The sequence below is a fragment of the Monodon monoceros genome, unplaced genomic scaffold (genome assembly GCF_005190385.1).
Source record: "Monodon monoceros isolate NGI ecotype Baffin Bay Population unplaced genomic scaffold, NGI_Narwhal_1 Super_Scaffold_5, whole genome shotgun sequence".
NCBI classification, from domain to species: domain Eukaryota; kingdom Metazoa; phylum Chordata; class Mammalia; order Artiodactyla; family Monodontidae; genus Monodon; species Monodon monoceros.
The window spans coordinates 21,718,351-21,740,433 of record NW_021703782.1 but is presented as its reverse complement, the minus strand read 5'-3'; the positions used below and the strand labels follow the sequence as shown (position 1 = coordinate 21,740,433).

General features: G+C 46.2%; 1 protein-coding gene across 13 annotated transcripts in view; it reads left to right on the top strand.

The window, feature by feature from the left end:
- The window catches only part of SECISBP2 (SECIS binding protein 2), a 39,560-nt gene extending 19,435 nt beyond the window's left edge, over nt 1-20,125 (top strand). For 12 of the 13 annotated variants that reach the window (XM_029202091.1, XM_029202089.1, XM_029202090.1 and 9 more), the window contains 7 exons: nt 6,316-6,482; nt 7,191-7,329; nt 8,965-9,088; nt 9,721-9,941; nt 18,058-18,212; nt 18,551-18,743; nt 19,184-19,421. In XM_029202091.1, coding sequence (XP_029057924.1) covers nt 6,316-6,482; nt 7,191-7,329; nt 8,965-9,088; nt 9,721-9,941; nt 18,058-18,212; nt 18,551-18,743; nt 19,184-19,287 — 1,103 coding nt within the window. In that variant the 3' untranslated portion in view covers nt 19,288-19,421. Of the gene's footprint in view, nt 1-6,315; nt 6,483-7,190; nt 7,330-8,964; nt 9,089-9,720; nt 9,942-18,057; nt 18,213-18,550; nt 18,744-19,183 lie in introns of all 13 variants that reach the window. The other variant, XM_029202086.1, reaches the window with a different exon arrangement.
- Nucleotides 20,126-22,083: the final 1,958 nt, after the last annotated feature.

Sequence of the window (22,083 nt, the reverse complement as noted above, 5' to 3'; positions counted from 1 at the left end):
TAGTAGCCCAAAGATGGAAACACCCCAAATGTATATCAGCAGATGAATGGGTAAACAAAAGGTGGTATATACATACAATGGAATATTCAGCCTTAAAAAGGAAGGAAATTCTGTCATAGAAAGTAGATTAGCGGTTACCAGGGGTTGAGGGGAGTGGGGAATGAGGAGTTATTGTTTAATGGGGATAAATTTTTATTTCGGGGCATGAAAAAGTTTTGGATATGGGTAGTGGTGATGCTTCCAACAACGTTGTGAACGTAATTGATGCCACTGAATTGTGAAGTGAAGAACGGTTAAAATAGTAGTTTCTATGTTATATGTATTTTATCACAAAATTTTTAAAGTTATTTAAGTACGATGATTTTAAGAAATAGGTCTTATTAAAAGGTGGGTTTTGGGGACTTCTCTGGTGGTGCAGTGGTAAAGAATCCACCTTCCAATGCAGGGGATGCAGGTTCAATCCCTGGTCAGGGAACTAGGTTCCCACATGCCACAGGGCAGCTAAGCCCGTATGCCAAGACTCCTGAGCTCAAGCATCTCAGCTAGAGAGCCCATGTGTCACAAACTACAGAGCCCACGCACCCTGGAGCCTGCGCGCCACAACTAGAGAAGAGAAAACCCGCGCACCACAACTATAGAGAACCCTGCACACCGCAGCAAAAGATCCCACGTGCTGCAACTAAGACCCGATGGAGCAAAAAATAAATAGATAGATAAACATTAAAAACAACAACAACATGGGTTTATGGGTTTTCCACTTGATGTGACGACTTGGTGTACCTAAAAGTCTTACGTAAGTGCCCTGTACAGGTTATAAAGCTTCACCAGATTGAAATGAATTACCTGCCTGTCCATGGGAACGCAGCGGGTGGCAGTGTTGGCTTGGTAGTGATGCAGTCATTCTCTCCTCTGAAACACCTCTTAGAGCCAAGATAGTTAAAATTGGCAATATGTTATACAGAGAAATAATGCACATTTGCCACCATAGTCTTTTAAATATGTTTCCCTCTGAGGCAGTTTATTTATTTTAAAAGTGAAAAATAGGTATCCAAGGAAATGGTAAAGAAGCTTACTTTTTTTGGTTTCTGAAGCATTTTAAAGCAATTTGTGGACATCATGTCATTTTACTTATAAATACCTCAATCTGCATCTCTAACTGATGGTGATTTTATTATGGCATTAATCCCAGAAAGGATAAACATGATTTGTCTCTTCAGTGGAGGGAGGTAGCATTTTTTTTCTTTTGAAAATTTTCAAACATCTGGAAAAGCAGAATAAAATCATGCAGTGACCACCTATGCACTCACCATCTAGATTCTAATTTTTTTCAATCTCGTAATTTTTCCAGAGGTCAGCAAACTATGACCTGCTGGCTGCTGGCTGTAAAGTTTTATTAGAACACAGCCAACACTTGTTCATTTAAGTATTATCTGTGGCTGCTTTTGAGTTATAATGGCAGTTGAGCATTGCAATACGCGTATGCTCATTAGCCTAAAATATTTGCTCTCTGGCCCTTTAAGGAAAAGTTTGCTGACCCCGATTTATCCATTCATCAATATGTTGTTTTTTATTTTTGCTGCATTTAAGGTAGGTTGCAGACACCACTGTATTTTACCCCCAAGTGTTACAGCATGCATATCATTTACTAGAGTTCAGTATTTATTTATGGCTCTTCTTTTCCTTTGGAGGTAAAATATGCATTTAGTGACATGCACAGATCTTAAGTGCACCATTTGAAGCCTTTTGGCAAATGTATAACTGTGTAACGTAGACTCGTGGCTATGTAAAACATCGTCAGCACCCTTGAAATTTTCCTCAGCCCCTTCGCATTCCAGTCATTCCCTGCTGCTACCCGCAGGCAACCATGTTCTGATTTTTTTTCTGCCATAGACTAGTTTGTCCTTGTTCTAGAACTTCATGTAAGTGGAATCTTAGTATATGCTTCTTTGTGTAAGGTTTCTTTCACTCGACACAATATTTTTGTGACTTACTTACACTGTAGATGTATGTCAGTAGTTCTTTTTGTTTTTTATGGAGATGAAATTCATGTAGCATAAAATTAACCATTTTACACTGTACAATTTAGTGGCGTTTAGTACATCCACAGTGTTGTGTAACCATCACCTCTGTCTAGTTCCTAATATTTTTATCACCCCAAAAGGAAACCCCTACCCATTAAGCTCCCCATTTTCCTCCTTTCCCCAGCCCCTGGCAACTACCTATGGATCTGCCTATTCTGACATTTTATATAAATGGAAACATATAGTTTGCGACCTTTTCTGTCAGTCTGCTTTCACTTAGCTTAATGTCTTTGATGTTCATCCATATTCATGTATCTTATTTCACCAGTGTTTGTGATCGAATCATACTCTGTTGACCACAATTTCTTTATCTATTGATGGACATTTAGGCTCTTTCCACCTTTTGTCTGTTGTGGATAATACTGCTGTGACTATTCATGTACAAGTATTTGAGTGTCTGTTTTTAATTCTCTTGGGAGAGTGGAATTGCTGGGCCACGTGGTATTTAGTTTATAAATTGCCAGACTGTTTTCCAAACTGCCTGTGTACCATATTACACTCACCAATAATGTATGAATGTTCTCCTGGTTCCACATCCTCATCAACATTTGATGTTGTTGGTCTTAATTTTAGCCATTCTGATGGGGGTGGAGGTGGGATTATTTTGAAGCTGAAAATTCTGAACTCTCTGGCAGATGATTTTATATGGGCTGCTGAATGATATATCAGCAGTTTCCTAAATAGCCTTCTCATGGCTACAGCAGAAGTAAGTTTTAGTGAGTTTCATAGTGACCTTTATTAAAAGCCCAGAGTACAAATTTAAAATGTCTGAATGCAGTTAATTTAGCCCATGTACAGTGTGGCTGAGGCACCAGTCGACAGTGTGTCCCTGAACCCAGTGTTTCTTTTTCACACAGTATCCCCAGGATTGCCAGCAATGGCACTGCCTGGGAGCGAGCTGAAAGTGCAGGTTCCAGGAACACTTCAGAAGTGGTACACTAGAACCGCTTGGTATGGGAAGGGCAGTAGGTGTTTTTAACAAGCACACAGTGGGATTTTTTGTTTTGTTTTGTCTTTGTTTTTCACTTTTTTGTGGTGGAAAATTTGAAACATAATCAAAAGTAGAGAGAGTATGATGAATACTGCCACCATGTGCCCATTACCCAGCTCCATCAGTTAACAACATTTTGCCAGTCTTGTTGCATCTGGAACTCTACTTTTTTTTTCTGAAGTACTTGTAGACATCAGGTCATTTAACCTGTAAATACATCAGTATCTCTAATTGATGGTGATTTTATTTTTAATTGAACCACTCTGCCATCCTCCCATCTAATAATATTGATGATTATTTCTTGCTAGCATCTTGTATCCAGTCTGTATTTAAATTTCTTTGTCTCAATGATTTTGGTAATTTTATTCATTTCAGGATCCACAGTTTTATACATCACATGTGTGAGTAATTCTTACATATATCAAAACTTGGGACCACTGCCTTCTTAGATATTCCTCAAAGTTGCTTTTCTCAGCTCATCTTCTGTTTGGTAAAGGCCTGCAGTGTTGGCCTTTCCAGAGAAATCTGCAAAGTGCTTGGCCAGCCGCTGATTCTGAAGAATGTAGCTTCTTGGGGAGCCTGCAGGGAAGTGTGTAAACTACTGACTGAGCATTCTAGATCTCCAGTCAAAGGTAAAAGCAGGAAAAGTGAGGGAACTACCTCTGAGGCTATACGAGGTGGCTATTTTGCAACTAGGTTCAAGTTGGACCTTTTAGATGCAGTTGTGTATGAAGTACATAAACAGTTTTGCAAGGAGTGGGGGCCTTCAATCAGATGATATTTTTAAGTATTTGAGGTTGTCAGATTGTAAGGTTGGGATTTTGGTAGTATTGAAAGGACATTTTGGTCAGAGATCCCAGGAATACCCAAATACTGACATGTCCATCACCTTCCTTTTTGACATCAGTAATGGAACCATTCTTTGCAGAAAAAGTAAAAATTAGGTAAGAGGAATTCAGGGTTCCTCTTTATTTTAGATGAGCCAGTACCAAGTACCCCTATGTGGGGCTTTCTTGCCAGAACACAACTTAAGTCAAAGGCCTTTGGAGGCTTATGTCTATTCTGGAGCCCAAGTCAGGCCTTCCCAACTGGCTGGTCAGATTAAAGAGGAGGTGAATGCTTTTACCAGCAGCATAGGGAAGAGTAGCCCTGGCCACCTAGCAGACAGTGTGTTTAAGATATGTTTCTTGTAGACAGCATATAGTCAGAGCTTTCTTTTTTATCCAGGCCAACAATCTCTGCCTATTGAGTGGGGTGTTTTACTCATTCATGTTTAATGTAATTGTTACTTTGGTTGGATTTACTGCTGTTGCTATTTTTTTCTGATTCTTATTTATTTTTCTGTTCATCCTTAACTGCTTTATTTTATGTTAAACAAATATAGAGTACCATTTTGATTCCTTTGTTGATTTTTTCCTTTACTTTAAAAATACTATTTTCTTAAAAATAAAGTTGTTGCTTATAAATAAGTAAATTAAGCAATGAATTCTGTCATTGTTTATCTAGGAACATCTATATTTTACATTCATTTTTTGAAGGATAGTTTTGCCGGGTATAGAATTTTTGGTTGACTTTTTTTTCTCCCAATACTTTGAATGGCATTCCATTGCCCTCTTGCCTCCATTATTGCCAGTGAGACGTCAGATATTACTTGTCTTGTTGTTCCACTTTCTGTGGTGAGTTGTTTTTCCCTTGCTACTTTCCATAGTTTTTCTTTGTTTCCACCTTCAACAGTTTGACTATGATATGTCTAGGTGGGAATCTCTATATTTATCCTACCTTTGGTTGGGTAATGTTTATCCTATTTTGGCTTTGTAGATTAAAGTTTTCATCAAATTTGGGAAATTTAGGGCCATTATTTCTTCAGAATATTTTTTGTCTTTTCTCTTTCCTCTCCTGGCACTCCCATTATATGTATAGTGGTATGTTTGTTGTTGCTCCACAGGTCTCTTGAGGCTGTCTTCATTTTTTCAATCTTTTAAAGTCTTTAAAATTTTTCTTTAAATTGAATAGTTTCTATTGATTTATCTTCATGTTCACTGATTTTTCTACCATCTCAAATCTGCTACTGAGCCTTTTTCCTTTGTTATTTGTATTTAATGAAATCCTGTGTTTTCATCTATTCTCATAGTTGCCTTGAAGTCTTGGTCATCTGTGTCCCACAGCTGGGAGCACTCAAAGACAGTTTCTGTTAACTTCCTTTTTTCTTTAGTATGGGTCACACTTCCTTGTTTCTTTGGAAGTTTGAAAAATTTTTTGTTGAATACTGAATATTTCAGTTAATATATTGTAGCAACTCTGGATTTGATTTTTTCCTTCTGAGAGTAGTGATTGTGCTGGGTTTTTTTTGTTTTGTGTAAGGAACTGCCTTGGTCTGAATTTGGTGGCTGTCTTCCTCACAGTGTGTGGTTGTTGATGTCTCTGCTCAGTTATTTTTTTTTTTGTTTTTATTTTGTTTTTGGCTTGCCTTTCCAGGAGTCGCCCCTGTGTCTACACAGCACTTTTAAAACATATTCCAAAATTAAGGAGGGTGGGTAAAATATATTTGGAAAAATACTGATGGTTGTTGAAGCTGGACAGTGAGTACGTGAGTTTGTTGTTATACATTCTCTTTTTCTTTGGTATGTGTTTAGAAATTTTCCTAATTAAAAAGTAGGGGGAAAGTATGAACAAGTTAACTATTTCCTTGGGAACAGGAACAAGGTGGGAAGTAGAACAGAACCATAGTATGCAGTTGAAGTGTACTGAGTAGTGATTGTGGTCATGTATTTACACTGTGCAGGGAATTTAGGAAAGTATGTTTATGTCTAGAAAACTCAAGAGAATCAACTTGAAATATTACTAGGATCTTATAAGGTAGTGAGGTAGAAGGTATGCATAGGGAAGCCAGTGGCCAACTCCTGCAAAGGCAGTGTCAACTGAAAATGGTGGAGTAAAAGGCATCTTAAATCTTAAGTACAAGCTACCCGGAAAAATTCTTAATCAAAAAATGAGACCCACACATCATCAGATTTTACTGAGCAACATAGGAGATTTGATTACAACATAGGAGCAATATAGGAGATTTGATTACAGGGATAGGAAGCTGGTTCTCTAAGGGACAATTTGATGAGGATGAGGAAGGTTGTGGGGATGGGCGGGCAGCATAAGGAGCCCCTGAGACAGATCTGCAGCGAGCCTGCCCTCTGGAGCCAGGCAGGTGGCGGGCAGCAGCCTGAGCCATGTGTCCCTACTGTGTTGTAGTCGGGGCGGTGCCCGTCCTCTCCAAAGACTCCATGTCAGGGAAGAAGGGCCACCGCTTTGGCCAGGTGAAGACCCCGCACAACCCCTTAGACTCCAGCGCCCCCCTGATGAAGAAGGGGAAGCAGAGGGAGGTCCCCAAGGCCAAGAAGCCAACCTCGTTGAAGAAGGTGTGTGGTGTTTTGTTTGAAATTGGGCGCGAGAAAACCTACAGACTCTCCTGTATCTGTGTTACTCCTTTCGACTCTTACATTTTTAGATTTTAACCTTCACTCTCATTTGAAACTGCTCTTGTCAAGATGGGTACACGATTCTCTGAAAGATGATCCCTTGCTCTTCCACATGGTGTGCTAGAGCGAGTGAAGCAGGGTGCCTTAGCTGCTGGAGGGGGAGGCCTTATTTATTTATTTATTTTAATGCTTTGGAATGACATGGACAGAAAACCAGAAATGGGGGAGTATGTTCTCATTCACATTTTTTACCCTCATTCTACCCAAGGCAATCTGTCTAGTGCTCAGATTTGGTAAATATTGGACACTTCCTGGCACACGTTCTTTGATTTAATTTTCAAAGCAGCCTGTGGAGTGTGGTGGGTCTCAGATGGAGGAAGGCATGTCTTGCCTGGGGCCAGGTAACAGTTGAGCTGCACAGTTGCATCAGAGCCCAGTTCTCACGTGCCCTGCTCTGTGCACCCAGGGGGAACATGCTGCTCCTGGGCTGTGGGTGAGAGGGTTGGGCCCACCCATGGGGGTGGGTGGGGAGTAAGGGCACAAACAGGCACAGTGCCAACCAGCTTAACTTGGGTGGCTTATTTTGCAGAAGAGCTTATTTTTAAGTACAAGTATTTAGGTGTTTTGATCGTTTATTTAATTTTAAAGATTATTTTGAAAGAGCGGCAGGAGAGAAAGCAACAGCGTCTCCAAGAAAATGCTGTGAGCCCAGCTTTTGCCAGTGACGATGTGCAAGATGGAGAGAGCGGTGGTGACGACCAGGCCCTCGGGCAGGCTGACCCCTCAGGTACCGAGTTCTGTTGGTTTGCTTCTTAAAGAATCCTTCAGCGGGGGCGGCCATATGCACAGCCAACTGTCTGGGCTTTGCCCAGCCCTTGTCCCTGTGTGGTTAAAGCACGTGGGCGTTGGGCCTCGGGAATGCAGAAGTTTTCAGTCTCCTAACTTGACAGTAAGAGGACGTCCCTATGGGCAGGTGGAGCTTCTGGTGCCTCTGCTTCTCAGGGGTGAGAGGGACAGAGGGGTGAGGCCCCTGAGTTCGATCTGTGTGACATTGGGTGGTCCTCGCAATTTGAAGTGCCATGAGAATTAACACCATTAACTGCAGAGCTGCTTGCCCACAAGTGTGTGAGACATGGTGTCATACAAAAAATGGGTTAAGTAAGCATTTTAGTGAATTATACATTCAGAACAGTACACAAATCAGAAGCATATAGCTTGAGGACTTTTTACCAAGTTCAGAAATGTATCAGCCCCACAGTCCCCATGATTCCCGCTCAAGGCCTCAGCCCTGTCTGCAGCCCTACCCGTGAGCTTTCAGGCTTTGTTCCAGTGGAATCTTGTAGTGTGTGCCCCTCTGGCCAGCAGTATATCTGTGGCCTGTAGAGGTAGTACCAGATTGTCATTGCTGCATAGCATCCAGGTGTACAAACGTGCCAGGTGGCATGTGAGTGTTGTGGGCGTTTCCACTTTGGGGCTATTAGAAGCAGAGGTGCTGTGGCAGCGTGGGATGTATATAGGGGACGTGAGCACCCCTCCTGCTGGCATTTCCCCAGGGTGGATCTTGGGGTTGGGTCCACTGCCACCCAGCCTGGAGGCTCCTGCCATACAGGCTGCCAGGGGTTTTACAAGCTACGCCTGTGGGTGGTGGAGAGGCCAGCCATGGGACATTGTCTTTCCTGGTGGGTGAACTCCTTCCTCTGGTGATGTTATTGCACTTGCACTTTGGAAGTGTCTAGAAGTAACAATTTGAGTGTTGTAAGCTGTTATTGAATCCTGTCTGATGGATTTAAACACACCTATTGTGGCTTTCCCAGTTTAGATGTTCAGCTTCTCTTTTAAGGGTTATTTGATAAAGGAATGGTTTCAAGCATTTGCAAAAAAATTGAGAACTAATAAACCTGCTTTTAAAACTTATTGATAAGAACTTCAGGTTAAATTTCAAAATTAAAAAATAAATTTGGCCACTGAAACCGCACATTTAAAAACGGTTAGGGAATTCCCTGGTGGTCCAGTGGTTATGGCTCCACGCTCTCACTGCCAGGGGCTCAGGTTCCATCCCTGGTTGGGGAACTAATATCCTTCGTGCTGCGTGGTGTGGCCAAAAAAACCAAAAACAGTTAAAATGGTAAATTTTGTAAATATTTGCCGCAATAAAAATAAGAAATAACTAAATAAGGGGCGGGGAGGCACCACTAGGCAGTGCAGAGAGTCGCCCAGTTCTTCTGATTTCCCAAGCCATTCCCATCACTCCTCTGCCTGCTGTGACACTCGGTGGCCGTGTCTGGATGTGGTGGGTGTGTGCTGCCGAATCTGGCTGCTCTGGCGACACTGCCGCTGTTGAGCGTTCCCTGCCTCAGTCCCCGCAGTCTGTGTGTGGAGCCCTGGAGGGGCCATGCTGTGACTTCTTTCTCTAAAACTCCAGGGGGAACAGAAGAGTTGGTGTCCTGTGCTTCTGTGGCAGAGAGCAAGTCGGAAGACCAGCTGGGAGCTGAGCCCCAGAAGGAGGTGGAGGCCTGCCCCAAGATCCACAGCCGGCGGTTCAGGGAGTGAGTGAGCCTGGCAGCTGTGCCTGCAGTGGGGCCTGGGGCACTGTGCTCACTCTGACACTGGGCGTTGAGTTCTTCGCCCACTGGCTCGTCTGGGCCCCGGTGTTTGCATCCTCCCCGTGGAAGGTGGCTAGGACCTGGTTGTAACACATGCCAGGGCTACCTGATCTCCCGAGAGGTCCTAGTGCCGTGATGCCAGAGGTGCCCTTGAATCCAAGCTGTGGTTGGGGGAGCGGGTAGTGAGGTGACAGCCTGTTGCATCTGGGTTCCCTCTCGTTGTGTAATTTCTGTATGTAATTTCTTAGGGCACTCCGCCTCCTTCCCTCCCACTTTTCTTCAGGATAGACTCTCCAAACATTTTTTTTCATGAGGAGAGGTGCCCGGGAGTGGCTGCCCTGGGGACATGGGGCCCAGAGGTCTTTTGTCCCTTGTAGTTAGGGCTGGAGAGGATGCCTCCATCCACACCTTTCATAAAATCCTATCAGGAGTTCCACCTTTTTGACTAGTATTGCAAATCAAAGCGTGATTTCTTGAAAGTGGCATGCTGTCCCCCTCATCTGAGGTGTGCCAGGAGCAGTGCGCTGGAGTGTCGCAGCCAGTGGGAACGTGACCGTGTCTAATGTTTCTTTCAGCTACTGCAGCCAGATGCTCAGTAAAGAAGTTGACGCTTGTGTTACGGACCTGCTGAAAGAGCTGGTTCGTTTCCAAGATCGTATGTACCAGAAAGATCCAGTCAAGGCTAAGACCAAACGCCGACTTGTGTTGGGGCTGAGGGAAGTTCTCAAACATCTGAAGCTCAAAAAGTTGAAATGCGTCATCATCTCCCCCAACTGTGAGAAGATACAGTCGAAAGGTAAGGGCGCTGTGGCGTCCCTGGCGTGTGGCCCCCTGCAGTACACACCCTCTGGCTACCACACACCCGTCAGCAGCTAAGGGGCACCGAGGCCTCGGCACCTCAGTTTGTTTCATTTTCTCTTAATTGAGTAATTTGTTTCCAGAGTTTATGGGATCAGCCAGTGCATTCCTCTGTGAGTCAGGCTGTGGTCTTCACAGTGTGGCTCAGCTGGCCTGCGCAGGCCTCTTGTGGTTACTGGTCACTCACACCACAGAGGCTTTGTGCCTGGCAGCTAGGCGGTCCCTGCATTGGGCTTTTGTCCGTTTTAAATGTGCTTGCTCAGTCTGTGACTAACTCATCTGTCCACTGATTAAAGATGGGTTTGTTGGGCTTCCCTGGTGGCACAGTGGTTGAGAATCTGCCTGCCAGTGCAGGGGACACGGGTTCGAGCCCTGGTCTGGGGAGATCCCACATGCCACGGAGCAACTGGGCCCGTGAGCCACAACTACTGAGCCTGCGTGTCTGGAGCCTGTGCTCCGCAACAAGAGAGGCCACGACAGTGAGAGGCCCGCGCACCGCAATGAAGAGTGGCCCCTGCTCGCCGCAACTAGAGAAAGCTCTCGCACAGAAACGAAGACCCAACACAGCCAAAAATAAACAAATAAATAAAAAGAACAACAACAAAAAAAGATGGGTTTTTCCAAGCACTTGGCCATCTTACTGATGCTGGAAGGTTGGTTCCGTTTTTCGTGATGTGATATGCTGGGCGAGGTGACCGACAGATGGACGTCTGTGACACCTCCCATTGGCCCTTGGGTGGTCCATTTTGTGTCCTCAGGCTGCGCAGTAGAGGGGTTGTCAGTTAAGAGCAGAATGCCGTCACTTAGACACTGGTCCTCCATCTTCGTGTAAGTGTTCGGAGTCCTTCTCTGGTCCTGTTCCTCTCTCCTTCAGTGTAAACTTCCACTCGGCTGGAACTGGACTTTGAGGGATCCAGTCCAGATCCTAGCCCTGAGCTTTTCTGGTTGCTGTTCCAGTCTGAAGACTTGAGGTTTCCTGACTTGCCTGCAGCACCCAGGGTCACTAGGGCAGCAGCTGGACCTGCTTATTGCCAGCCCAGTGGGCTTGTCCCCGTCCTAGTTCAGGGCAGGTCCAGTCCCAGCCATCAGAAAGGGGTCTCGGGACCTGCCTGTTCGGTTGTGTGCTGGCAGTGTCCCCACCACAGTCCCATGGCAGGCGCTGAACTTGAAATGAATCACTCCTCAAGCTCTCACCCGGCTGCCTGAACCTCTTAAGGCAATGGGTGCATCGGGCATTCTGCAGCTTCTCTCCTGGAATCGTTCCAGGCTCTGTGCTTCCTCTGCAGCTGTCGTCCTGGGGACGGCCTCCCCCATCTCCTGTTGGGGTGTGGTGTTTAGTGGCTCTCGTGCACTCCTTTGTCTCGGGGTGTGCACATCCCCCAGTGGCTTATGAGAGAAAGGGTACATGGCAGCACATTTAGAAGATGGTGCTTGAAATCCAGGCTTTCTGGTTTCTGACCTTTTCCCCTTTGTTCTCCCTTATCTCTGGAAGCTTGTGGGAAATTCCTTGTGCGCAGGGTTCCGGGAGGTGGGGCGGTTTGCAGGCAGTGCCCTCAGTTCTCGGACGTGCTGTTGGGTTTGTGCTCTGAATCTCCCTACAGTCGGTCCTCTCTAGGCTCTTCCTGGAACCATGTTGCTCAGATGCTGGGCCTCCTGCACTGCTGTCCTCCTGTGACTTTTCCTCTTCCTTTCACCTCTTTCGTTTGGTTCTGTTTTCCGTAAGGATTCTTCAACTATGTCTCAATCTTTCTGTAGAGGTTTTTATTTCTGCTATTATTTTTAATTTCTGGGAGCTATTTTTATTGTTTTCTGAAGTTTCTTTGTGTGTTGCAGCTGCCGTTCCTCTGTGGATGTGTTTCCTCCCTGAGAATAATAGTGATGTGAGGTTTCCTTCTCCCTGCATAGCCTCCCTTCCCAGGTGGTTTGCTGTTTTGATCTCTTGGTGGAGGTTTCTGCAGATACCGGTGTCTGCTATCTGTTTGTCTTTTTTTTTTTAATTATTAAATTTTTTTGGCCACACCATGCAGCATGTGGGATCTTAGTTCCCCAACCAGGAATCAAACCCGTGCCCCCTGCATTGGGAGCACGGAGTCTTAACCGCTGGACCGCCAGGGAAGTCCTCTGTTTGTCCTTAACATCCATTATAGCTGACTAGAAATCTGGGGGTGGGGCTGGCATTTAAAGGCTTTGAGCTGCATTTGAGGGCAGTGGTTCTCAAACTGTAGTGAGCATCAGAGTCACCCAGGAGGCTGGTGAAGACACAGATTCCAGAGTTTCTTCCTGAGCAGGTCCAGCAGGCCCCAAAATTTGCATTTCTAGTAAGTTCTTAGTTGCTGCTGTGGATGCCAAGCTAGAACCTCTGCTGTAGGATGACAGCTGGGCTGCTGCTCTGTCTCTCTGACTCCATATTCCCTGGGGAAGAACTCTCTTACCTCCTGCTGGGAGTCTGTGACCTTGTCCTTACGCCCACGGTTAGAAGTGTGGGTCCCAGTGTCCCACAGACCTGCCCATCTGCCTCACCAGAGGCCTGGCACTGGCATGTCGGCTGGGTGAAGTGGATCTGGACACCAACTTGCTGTCACCTCATCTGAACTTCACCCTGTCTCTGAAGTGCCCGGTGCTGCCTGTTAGCTGCCAAGCTCTGGGGATTGAATTCTAGGGTGTAAATGGCTGGGTCTAGGGGGTTTTCCCATTGTTGGCTTAGGTCAGCTGAGTCAACTGTTTGTGTTTCAGCTTCCAAAACTTTTTTGCTCTTATCTTGCATTCTCCTGTGATTTTCACCTTTAAAAGACAAACCAGGGACTTCCCTGGTGGCACAGTGGTTAAGAATCTGCCTGCCAATGCAGGGGACACGGGTTTGAGCCCTGGTCCAGGAAGATCCCACATGCCACAGAGCAACTAAGCCCATGTGCCACAACTACTGAGCCTGCGCTCTAGAGCCCGAGAGCCACAACTGCTGAGCCCGTGTGCCGCAGCTACTGAAGCCCACGTGCCTAGAGCCCGTGTTCCACAACAAGAGAAGCCATCCCAGTGAGAAGCCCGCGCACCTCAATGAAGAGCAACCCCCCGCTCGCCGCAACTAGAGAAATCCCACATGCAGCAACAAAGACCCAAAGCAGCCAAAATAAATTTTAAAATTATAATAATAATAAATTTAAAAAGACAAACCAAAAAATGGGAATGTGTGTATTCAGTTGGCAGTCCACCTTGCTCTTTCTTTAAGCCTCCACTCCTCTGAGTGTGGCAGAGAATGGAGCTAAGAATGTACTGATGGGCATCTCAAGGATTTGTTACGCATTTAAAATACGTTGTTTAATCATCCGTCCCTACATTGTTGTTTTTTTTTTTTTGCTTTGAAGCATAAAGAACTCGATTATGTGTTTTAGGAATGTTTATTCCTTGGAAAAGATAGCCAATAGATTGTCGTCATTTTACATGTAAAATTTAGTATTACAGCTTGGGATTATGTTAAAATACTGTATTTGCTCCGAGTGGCATTTTCTTGATAATTCTGAACTTAAACTTTAAATGGAAATTGTTTAGCTGATTGAGCATTTGCTTGTTTTAAGTTGTCTTCCTGTGGAACTTTGAGAAGTCGGCACTTGGAGATGCTTTCAGCTCTCACTAGTAACGTCAGCTGGGAGCTGGGCTGAGCAAAACCATCTTGACTTGGCTGCTGTGTCGGGGAAAGCAGGGCATGCTTCCAGTGTCCTCTCCCAGGGGAGTCAGAGAGGACGCGCTGAATTCCCTCAAAATGAGATGTGACAACACGTGTGAAGTGTGATGTCATCTACCAGGGAGGCTCCTTGGGGCTGGTCACATGGGCACCCTCTGCCTGGCATGTCCCCACATTCCAGACTCACAGAAGGAAAGCTGGTGTTCAGTGTAATCCTTATATGCATTTTGGGTACAGTAGCCACTCTTCCTAGTTGGGGTGACAGGGGTCCTCCCAAAGCCCAAATTCAGGGACCGGAAGGGTCAGCCAAGTAAGTTGGCCTTTTTATGGATGGCAGCTGTTGGGCCGGTCGCTTTATAGCTCTTTTCTGCACACTGCTGTAACAGCCTTTGTGACCAGCTCCTGGGTTGGGGTGGACACAAGGTAGAGACAGACCCTTGAGTGAGAGGCCATGGGGCTGATGTTGAAGAGACTCCGTCAGCCTCCCATGGTAAGCTGAAAATATCTCACTGTAAGGAACACAGCCATCGCCTCACCTCTGGTCCTGTCTCGCCCTTTTCACCACCTGCCCAGAAATGTTTTTTCTTTAAAGTTTATATCCCCAGAGATTTCATCCTCATCATCTTTGCTACTCTTCAGGTAGATCTGGGGCAGGGGGGTGGGCAGATTTCAGGGATATGGGGCTTAACCATTAATCCCCAGTCAAACCAGCTGCAGAATGAGTTCCCAGTTCCCTCAGAGCAGTAGGATGTGCATTTGAGAAGTTCCTCTTGAAAGAAGATTAGGTAATCATATGTAATTAGATACCAGGTGATAGGAGATCTTGGGAAATTTTTCCTTCCATGCAGACGTTGTGTGTTCGCTCAGGAATTGGTCAGTTTCCAGAGGAACCGGGGCAATGCCATGCTGTAACTTTTCAGATGCTAGGTTCAAACAGCTCACCATGCAAGAGGGCAGGATTCAGTGCTTGTTACTTTCCTTTGGGAGTAAGTCCCCCCAGATACTTCCCACCACCCAGAGGCAACCACCATTGCCATATTTTGATGTGTCCTTGTTAGTCCGTGTGTGTGTGTGAGTGAGTGTGAGATCTGGTGTCCTGGATCCCATTTGTGCCTTGCTCTTTTTAGTATCACAGTCTGGCTCGGGACACTCCCATTCTTCTGGCTGCGCAGTCCCGGGCTGATGGTCACTTCAGTTGCATTCAGATTTCTGTAGCCGTAAACAAGGATGCACCTTTCACACTGTAGTTCTTTTCTTTTTTCTTTTTTTTTCTGGCCACGCTGTGCGGCAGGCAGGATCTTAGCTCCCCAACCAGTGATCGAGCCCACACCCCCTGCAGTGGAAGTGCAGTCTTAACCACTGAACCACCAGGGAAGTCCACACACTGTCGTTTCTTACTGAACATCTCCGTAGGTACATTCCTAGAGCGAAACGGCCTGTGCACTTACCAGGTTAACGCACATGCCACGCTGCCCCCCGGGGACACTGCAGCCCCTGAAGCCGGGCTGCTGCTTCCTCCTGGCCTCCCCACCCTCTTGGGAAGATTCTGTTAGCATTTTCTTGTGAAGGGAGTTTGAGCACCTTTCCACTTGTTTAAGGGCTTGGCATTTTCTGTAAATTGTTGATTCTTTACCCATTTGTCTTTTAGGATGTCAGTCTTTTTTATATTTATGTGTACCTTTTTTTAATAAATAAGAGCCCCTTTGGGTAAGAGTTGTAAATATTTTTGTTTTGTCATGTGTCTGTTTTTCTTTAAACCTTTTTTGGCCATTCAGAGACTTCAGGTGTGTACATATTGGTATTTTTTATTCTTGTTTTTATTGCATCTAGGTTTTGTCATTCATCAACCTTCCTACTCCAGGATTATTAAAGATTTTTTTTCTTAATTCTGTTTTTTTCCTGGTTCTTCCATGTTTTCATTTTTGTTTAGGTTGAATGCATTTTAGTCTAAGATGGATCTTTGCAGAGGCTGACCTGCTCGCTGTCCCTTCTGCACCTTCTCCGGTGCTTCAGAGGGCTTTTGCAGACCTGCTCAAGCGCCACGCATTTGGGTCGTTTCTGGACCTTCCATTCTGTCGCTCTTCATCCCCTCGTTTACGTTCTTGTAGTTTTATAGCAAGCTTTAATACCTGGTGATGCTAGCCTGACGTTTCCTTTTTCAAAAGGCTGTTCTCATATTATGTATTGGGTTGGCCAAAAAGTTTCTTTGATTTTTAAGTAAAAATAAAAGACACATTTTTCATTTTCACCAAGAACTTTATAGAACAACGTATTCACCCTTTTGTTCCACTACCTTCTGCCATTTTTCAGGCAGCTTCATAATTCCATCTTCAAAACTTTTTGAGCAAAGAACTGTCCCGGGTGCCTTTTACAGTCTTCCAGGAAATGGAAATTTTTTCAGTCAAGAGATTTTTGTAAAGACTGAAATAAATGGAAATCTGAAGGTGCAATGTCTGGTGAATACAACGGATGAATCAGAACTTCCCAGCCCAGCCAAGCTGTAGCAGTTTTTGCCTGGTTATCAAAGAAACATGCAGTCTTGCGTCATCCTGATGGAAGATTATGCATTTTCTTTTGACTAATTCTGGATGTTTCTCAAGTGCTGCTTTCATTTCGTCTAACTGGGAGCAGTACTTGTTGGAATTAATCGTTTGGTTTTCCAGAAGGAGCTCATGATAGAGAACTCCCTTCCAATCCCACTGTACATACACCATCACTTTCTTTGGATGAAGACTAGCCTTTGGTGTGGTTGGTGGTGGTTCGTTTTCCTTGCCCCAGGATCTCTTCCATTTCACATTATTGTACAGTATCCACTTTTCATCACCCATCACAATTTGTTTTAAAAACGGAACATTTTCGTTACGTTTCAGTAGAGAATCGCATAACGAAATACAGTCAAGAAGGTTTTTTTGCTTATGTGGAACACAAACATCAAAGCGATTAACGTAACCAAGCTGGTGCAAATGATTTTCAGTGCTTGATTTGGATATTTTGAGTATGTCGGCTGTCTCCTGAGTGTGGTATAACGTTGATTGTTCTCAATTAATGTCTTGATTTGGTCGCTATCAACTTCAACTGGTCTGCCCGACCGTGGAGCATCAGCCAGCGAGAAATCTCCAGCACGAAACTTTGCAAATCACTTTTGACACATTTGATCAGTCACAGCACCTTCTCCGTACACTGCACAAATCTTTCTTTTGCATTTCCACCTTTCTTGAAATAATAAAGCATAATATGCCGAAAATGTTGCTTTTTTTCTTCCATCTTCAATATATTTTAATGGCTACACAAAAATTCACCAATTTTGATGTTTTTTTAAATGCATGCTGATATGACAGCTGTCACAATACAATCTAACAAAATTGTTTCGAATGAAGTTAAAGACATCTAAGTGCTACTAGAGACATCTTACGGAAAAAAAGAATGAACCTTTTGGCCAACCCAGTATTTTTTTATTTCTCAAAAAAATCCCACTTAGAGTAAGTTACAGTATAAAAAGTTTTACGTTAACATAAAATTGACATGTGATCATATTGGATCATTCCATCCAAGAGCATAGGTGCCTTTTGTTTAGATTTTCTATTGTCTTTCACTAACATGTTGAAGTTGCTCTATAAATCTCTCACGTTTCTTGCCACTTTTATCCCTACCTGTTGTAGTGATTGGTTGCTGTCATGTATAAAGTCATTTCTTCCGTTTTATGTTCTAGCTGGCTGATGCGTGTGTGCATACTGGTTTCTGCACTACTTGCGCACAGACGTCCAGATGTGATCCTCCTGTTGGTGGTAACTCGTCAGTGCTGCTGGGTTTCTGGCTTCACAGGCATGTCACCCGCATGCAGGGCTCCCTCCACCCTCTCTGCTCTCCGTGCCACCCCCGCCCCACTCCTGCCTGGCTGCTGCTTCACTGGGAGGCAGGGTTGGAGGTACTCAGTGGCCTCTCTGGGCTCTGGATTTCCATCTCTTAAGTGGGGTGCAGCCTCCCCCTCAGGGTTTTGTGAGGATATAGGAGCCAGTCCACACGAGGCCGTTAGACCGAGAGTGGCACGCGGTATTCAGCAGATACTTAACCAAGCCTTCATTTTTCCATTACGCACAGCACCAGCACCAGATGTTGACTTGACGTGGACATGTTTTATCATGTTTTGTTGCTTTTAGAAGTGTCTCTCTTGGAGAGTTGATTTCTTCCATGTGGCCTAGAGTAATAGTGTACTTGCACTGCAGTGACTGGCTCTCTCCTGGTGAAACCTGGCCTGGTACACTGGCTTGAGTAAGGAAATAGCCAGGAGTGTCACTGTCGGGAAAAGCCCTTGGCGGCCAGTGTCACCAGCATGCTCGTGTGATGCACTTCCTTGTCATTTTCATTGTCCTTTGACCAGGTGGGCTGGACGACACCCTGCACACCATCATTGACTACGCCTGTGAGCAGAACATCCCCTTCGTGTTTGCTCTCAACCGCAAAGCTCTGGGGCGCAGTCTGAACAAGGCTGTTCCTGTCAGCGTGGTGGGGATCTTTAGCTACGACGGGGCCCAGGTGAGATGGCGAGGGGGCGCCGGCCTATCTTGCTTGTGGGAGGGAGTCGGGAGGGATAGTGGTTGTCTGCACGTCCACAGCACAGCAGCCCTGAGCCTCAGGGGCCCCAGTGTTGAAGGCAGCAGCGTTGGTGGCCTTCTTTCCTTAAAAGCATGGAAGTGTGATTCCGAATTTAGGTCCGGGCTCACCGCTGCCGCAGAGGAGCCTTAAGCAGGCCTGAGGTCAGCACCTGCTCTTCCCTCGGGCAGCACCGCAGGCGGGCATCACCCTGCTTCCCTGTGGAGGGCGCCATCCCCAGTTTGCAGGGGATGTCACCTGTGCTCTCGTTTCTGCCCAAGGACCAGTTCCACAAGATGGTCGAGCTGACGATGGCGGCCCGGCAGGCGTACAGGACCATGCTGGAGAATGCGCACTGGGAGCTGCCGGGAGAGCCTGGGCCCCTTGCACCCGCTAGCCCGCCCACGCAGGGCCCCAGCTGCTCTGCAGAGAACAGACCCCTGGCCCCTGCCGGAAAAGAGGAGCCACACTACAGTGAGTGCTGGGGGAATGGATTTGGGGTTGAGCCTCCTCTAAGTCTTCATCGACACTGATTAAAAAGGGTGCCCAGGAGAGCAGCATGGCCACTGTGGCAGGACCGGCTGCAAAAGGCCCCGTTAAGACCCGGCCCTTGTTTAAGAGGTGGTCTCAGACTTGGGAGGGCTGGTCAGTGGATGTCTCAGACAGACCTCGGGTCAGATGGCACCCAAACAGAGGGCATCCTTGAGGACAGCTGTATCCCTGGTGGGCGGTTGTCAAGGCCGGCGTGCGCCAAGGTGTTTGGTGCTGCTCACGAGGGGGTTGCAGTTGGGGACTTGGGCTTGAGTCCTTGCTGGGCCCCATCTAGGGAGCTGGTTCGCTGGGCAGGCCACATGCTGCTTGCTTTCCAAGAGACTTCCCTGCCGTTCATCAGCTGTGCCCTTTCTTGCTTCCAGTTGAAATCTGGAGAAACCATCTGGAAGCATACACTCAACGTGCCCTGGAACTGGAGGAATCGCTGGAGGCTTCGACTTCTCAGATGATGAACTTGAATTTATAAAAGTTCTTTCCTGTGTGTTTGTGTATTTGGGGTAAGGGGGCGGGGGCTGAAAGACTTCGGGGTCTTTTTCTTCTTCTCAGTTCTTCGTTGACCTAGTGTGTGTTTTGTATGACTGTTTAATTGGGAAGTTAACCAGTGGTGTTGGTAGGCATCCAAAAGCTGCGAGTCCCATGGACGGGCGCTTGGTATGCTGGCGGAAACCTTTTCACAAAGCCTCGGGATGCAGCCTTGGCCCTCTGAGTGCAATATGAGTCTGGAAAATGCTGGAAAAGGTGGTACTTGGAGTACTCTGCTGCTAAGGGAACGTCTCTCCATTGCAGAGTAGCTGAGCCAAGTTAGTTTGTGGAAAGCAGCGGGGGGCTGAGGTGATGTGGCTGGGAGGCAGCGGGGTGCCAGCCTGATGTTCCCGGTCCCGGTGACCCAGCACAGCCCTGCAGAAGCCGCTGGACGGGCGCTGTGGTAGCCAGTGTTAGTGCAGGAGCGGTGGGGTGGGGAGGGGTTCCTTTCTCAGGTTGTGGCTTTTTGGCCAGAAGATTTGGGGGTACTTGGAGGGTTTGCTAAAATGAGCCTCAGGAGGAAAATCAGTTCTCTAACCTGTGACCTTTTGACATGAATTATTCCTTTTATTCTTTATTTCGCAAAGAAACAAATGTATATTGAAGTTCCTAAATTTCAGTTTTCTGCAAATAATCTGCAAATATTTTCTTTCTTTTGTAAGTGAACATATTTTGAATGTGGTTTCTATCTTAGAGGCCAGAAGGATAGAAGTTTACTTTCATATTTTCCTGTAAGTAAGAGGGCTTATTTATTTTGAATAAAGAGTGATTATTTAATTTCACTGGAGACTCCAGTCATCTTGTCTAATCAGTGGTCCTGCGTCCTGATACTTTTGGGCACTCTTCTTTGAACTGAAGGGGACTGAGCAGGGAGAGGTTTGCTGCGCTCAGGCCTCTTGGGTCTCGAAGTAGAGACTAACCCTTAGAGACTGTTGCTGGACCCGCCTCGGTCCAGCCTGCTGGCGTGCTGGTCACGGGAAATGGCAGAAACGAGTTTCACTGCTTTGCACTTGTCAAGCAAGCAAGGTATCGTGCGGGCTTGAAAATACTGTTAGTTGAATTCAGTCATGCCAAATGTACCTCTGAGAGTGAGTGGCCTGTGACAAGCAAATAAAAGTGGAATAAGGAGTCGGAAATGGCCCGCTGCGTGGCCAGGGCTGGCGGCAAGGTGGAGGTCATCTGTGGGAAGCACCAGTCTATCTTCTCATCTGTTCTTCCCGGTGTGTGCCCTGCTTTTCCATACACTTTCTGAGCTGTTTAAATGAGGGACATGCAATCTGGTCCACCAAGCCCTCCATCCTGTCACAGGTTTTTCCCTCAGGGCCACCAGGAGGAATAGCAGGGAGGACCCCACCCCATGTCAACTATAGTAGGTTTGAAAAGTAAAGGTTCCAAATGAACTTATAGGGAGAAAGTTAAATAGCTTGTCAGCTGCATTCAGCAGTCTAGAATTATAAAACTGACAAATCAAAAAATCATTAAGAAATCTCTGCTAGAGATGCACGTTGTTTGTCCGGAGCCCCCAAGGCCTCTGGGTCTGTAGTATTTGTTCAGATTAGCTGAACAAAGTATGTTGGGTTTTTAACATCACATTCATTCAGCTCCTGAGAGGGTTCACTTGTGTGACAATGCTGAGTTGCCCTGGTCATGGTGTCACTTTCCTGACAGAGGCCACTGCTGCAGGTTGACACAGTGACCTACTCTGTACTGATGGTGCCACAGAAAGCAGGCAGGCTCCCCAAATACAAACACGCTTCACTGAGCAAATGTAGGAAGAACTCTTTATTTTCTTCCAACAGCAGAGAAAACTCATCCTCATAATCCCATTTCCCACCAGGACCCTGCGTGTTGATGTTGTGATAACTGCAAGTGTCTGTTTTGTTTTGTTGGGCATGAAAGTGCTCTGACTGTATCCAAACTTGAGGAAGAATCATAGCACCAAGGAAGAAGCCCCAGTCTTGGAGCTGTCCACTCCGCAGCTGTGGTGGCTGGAGCCTACCCGCACTAGAATCACAGCGAGGGCCGATGGGTGTTTCACCAAAAACCCTGTCACAGTGCGTGGCGGTCTGTGAGCCAGCTCGGCGTCTGCTGGCAAGGTGGGCCAGCAACTGGGTGGGCAAATGGGACAACTTTAACCCCAAAGCCAGCCGTCCTCAGAAGCCTTGTTTAGAACGGATCCTCTAGGTGACTGGCTGGAAATGTGTGCTGCTCTTGTACGAAGGTACCCAGCTTCAGGACAAGGGGGTCTGGAAACAGCTGTGGTCATGAGGCTGAGGAGACATCCATTTGCTAGGGTCACAGGAGAAGTATAACTTAACAGAGGTTTTGGTTTTATGATAGACTGGCATTCCATTAAAAAAACGTCATTCCACAAACAAAAAGTATCTGTAAGGTTACAGGCTGAGCAGCCTCGGCCTTCACATTTATACACACACACACACAGCAGAGTCTCCAGGTGCAGAGTGAACAACTAGGGACCCAGAAGCATGTGTACAGAGTAGCCTCACCAGACCCGCACCGCTGTGAGAAGAGTGACTGTGACCCGGGAGAGGCACACAGCTGACCTGCTGGCTTTTCCGCCTCATACAAGCTCGGTGCCCAGGCCGTGGCCACCAGTGCACAGGTGCACACTGGGAGCTTTAGAAAACAGGCTGAAGCTCTGATATTAGTGAGGAATAAGAGTCTCTTCAATCCATGTTTGTTAGCTCCTGAGTTGGGACCTCAGCACTCAAGGTTTAAG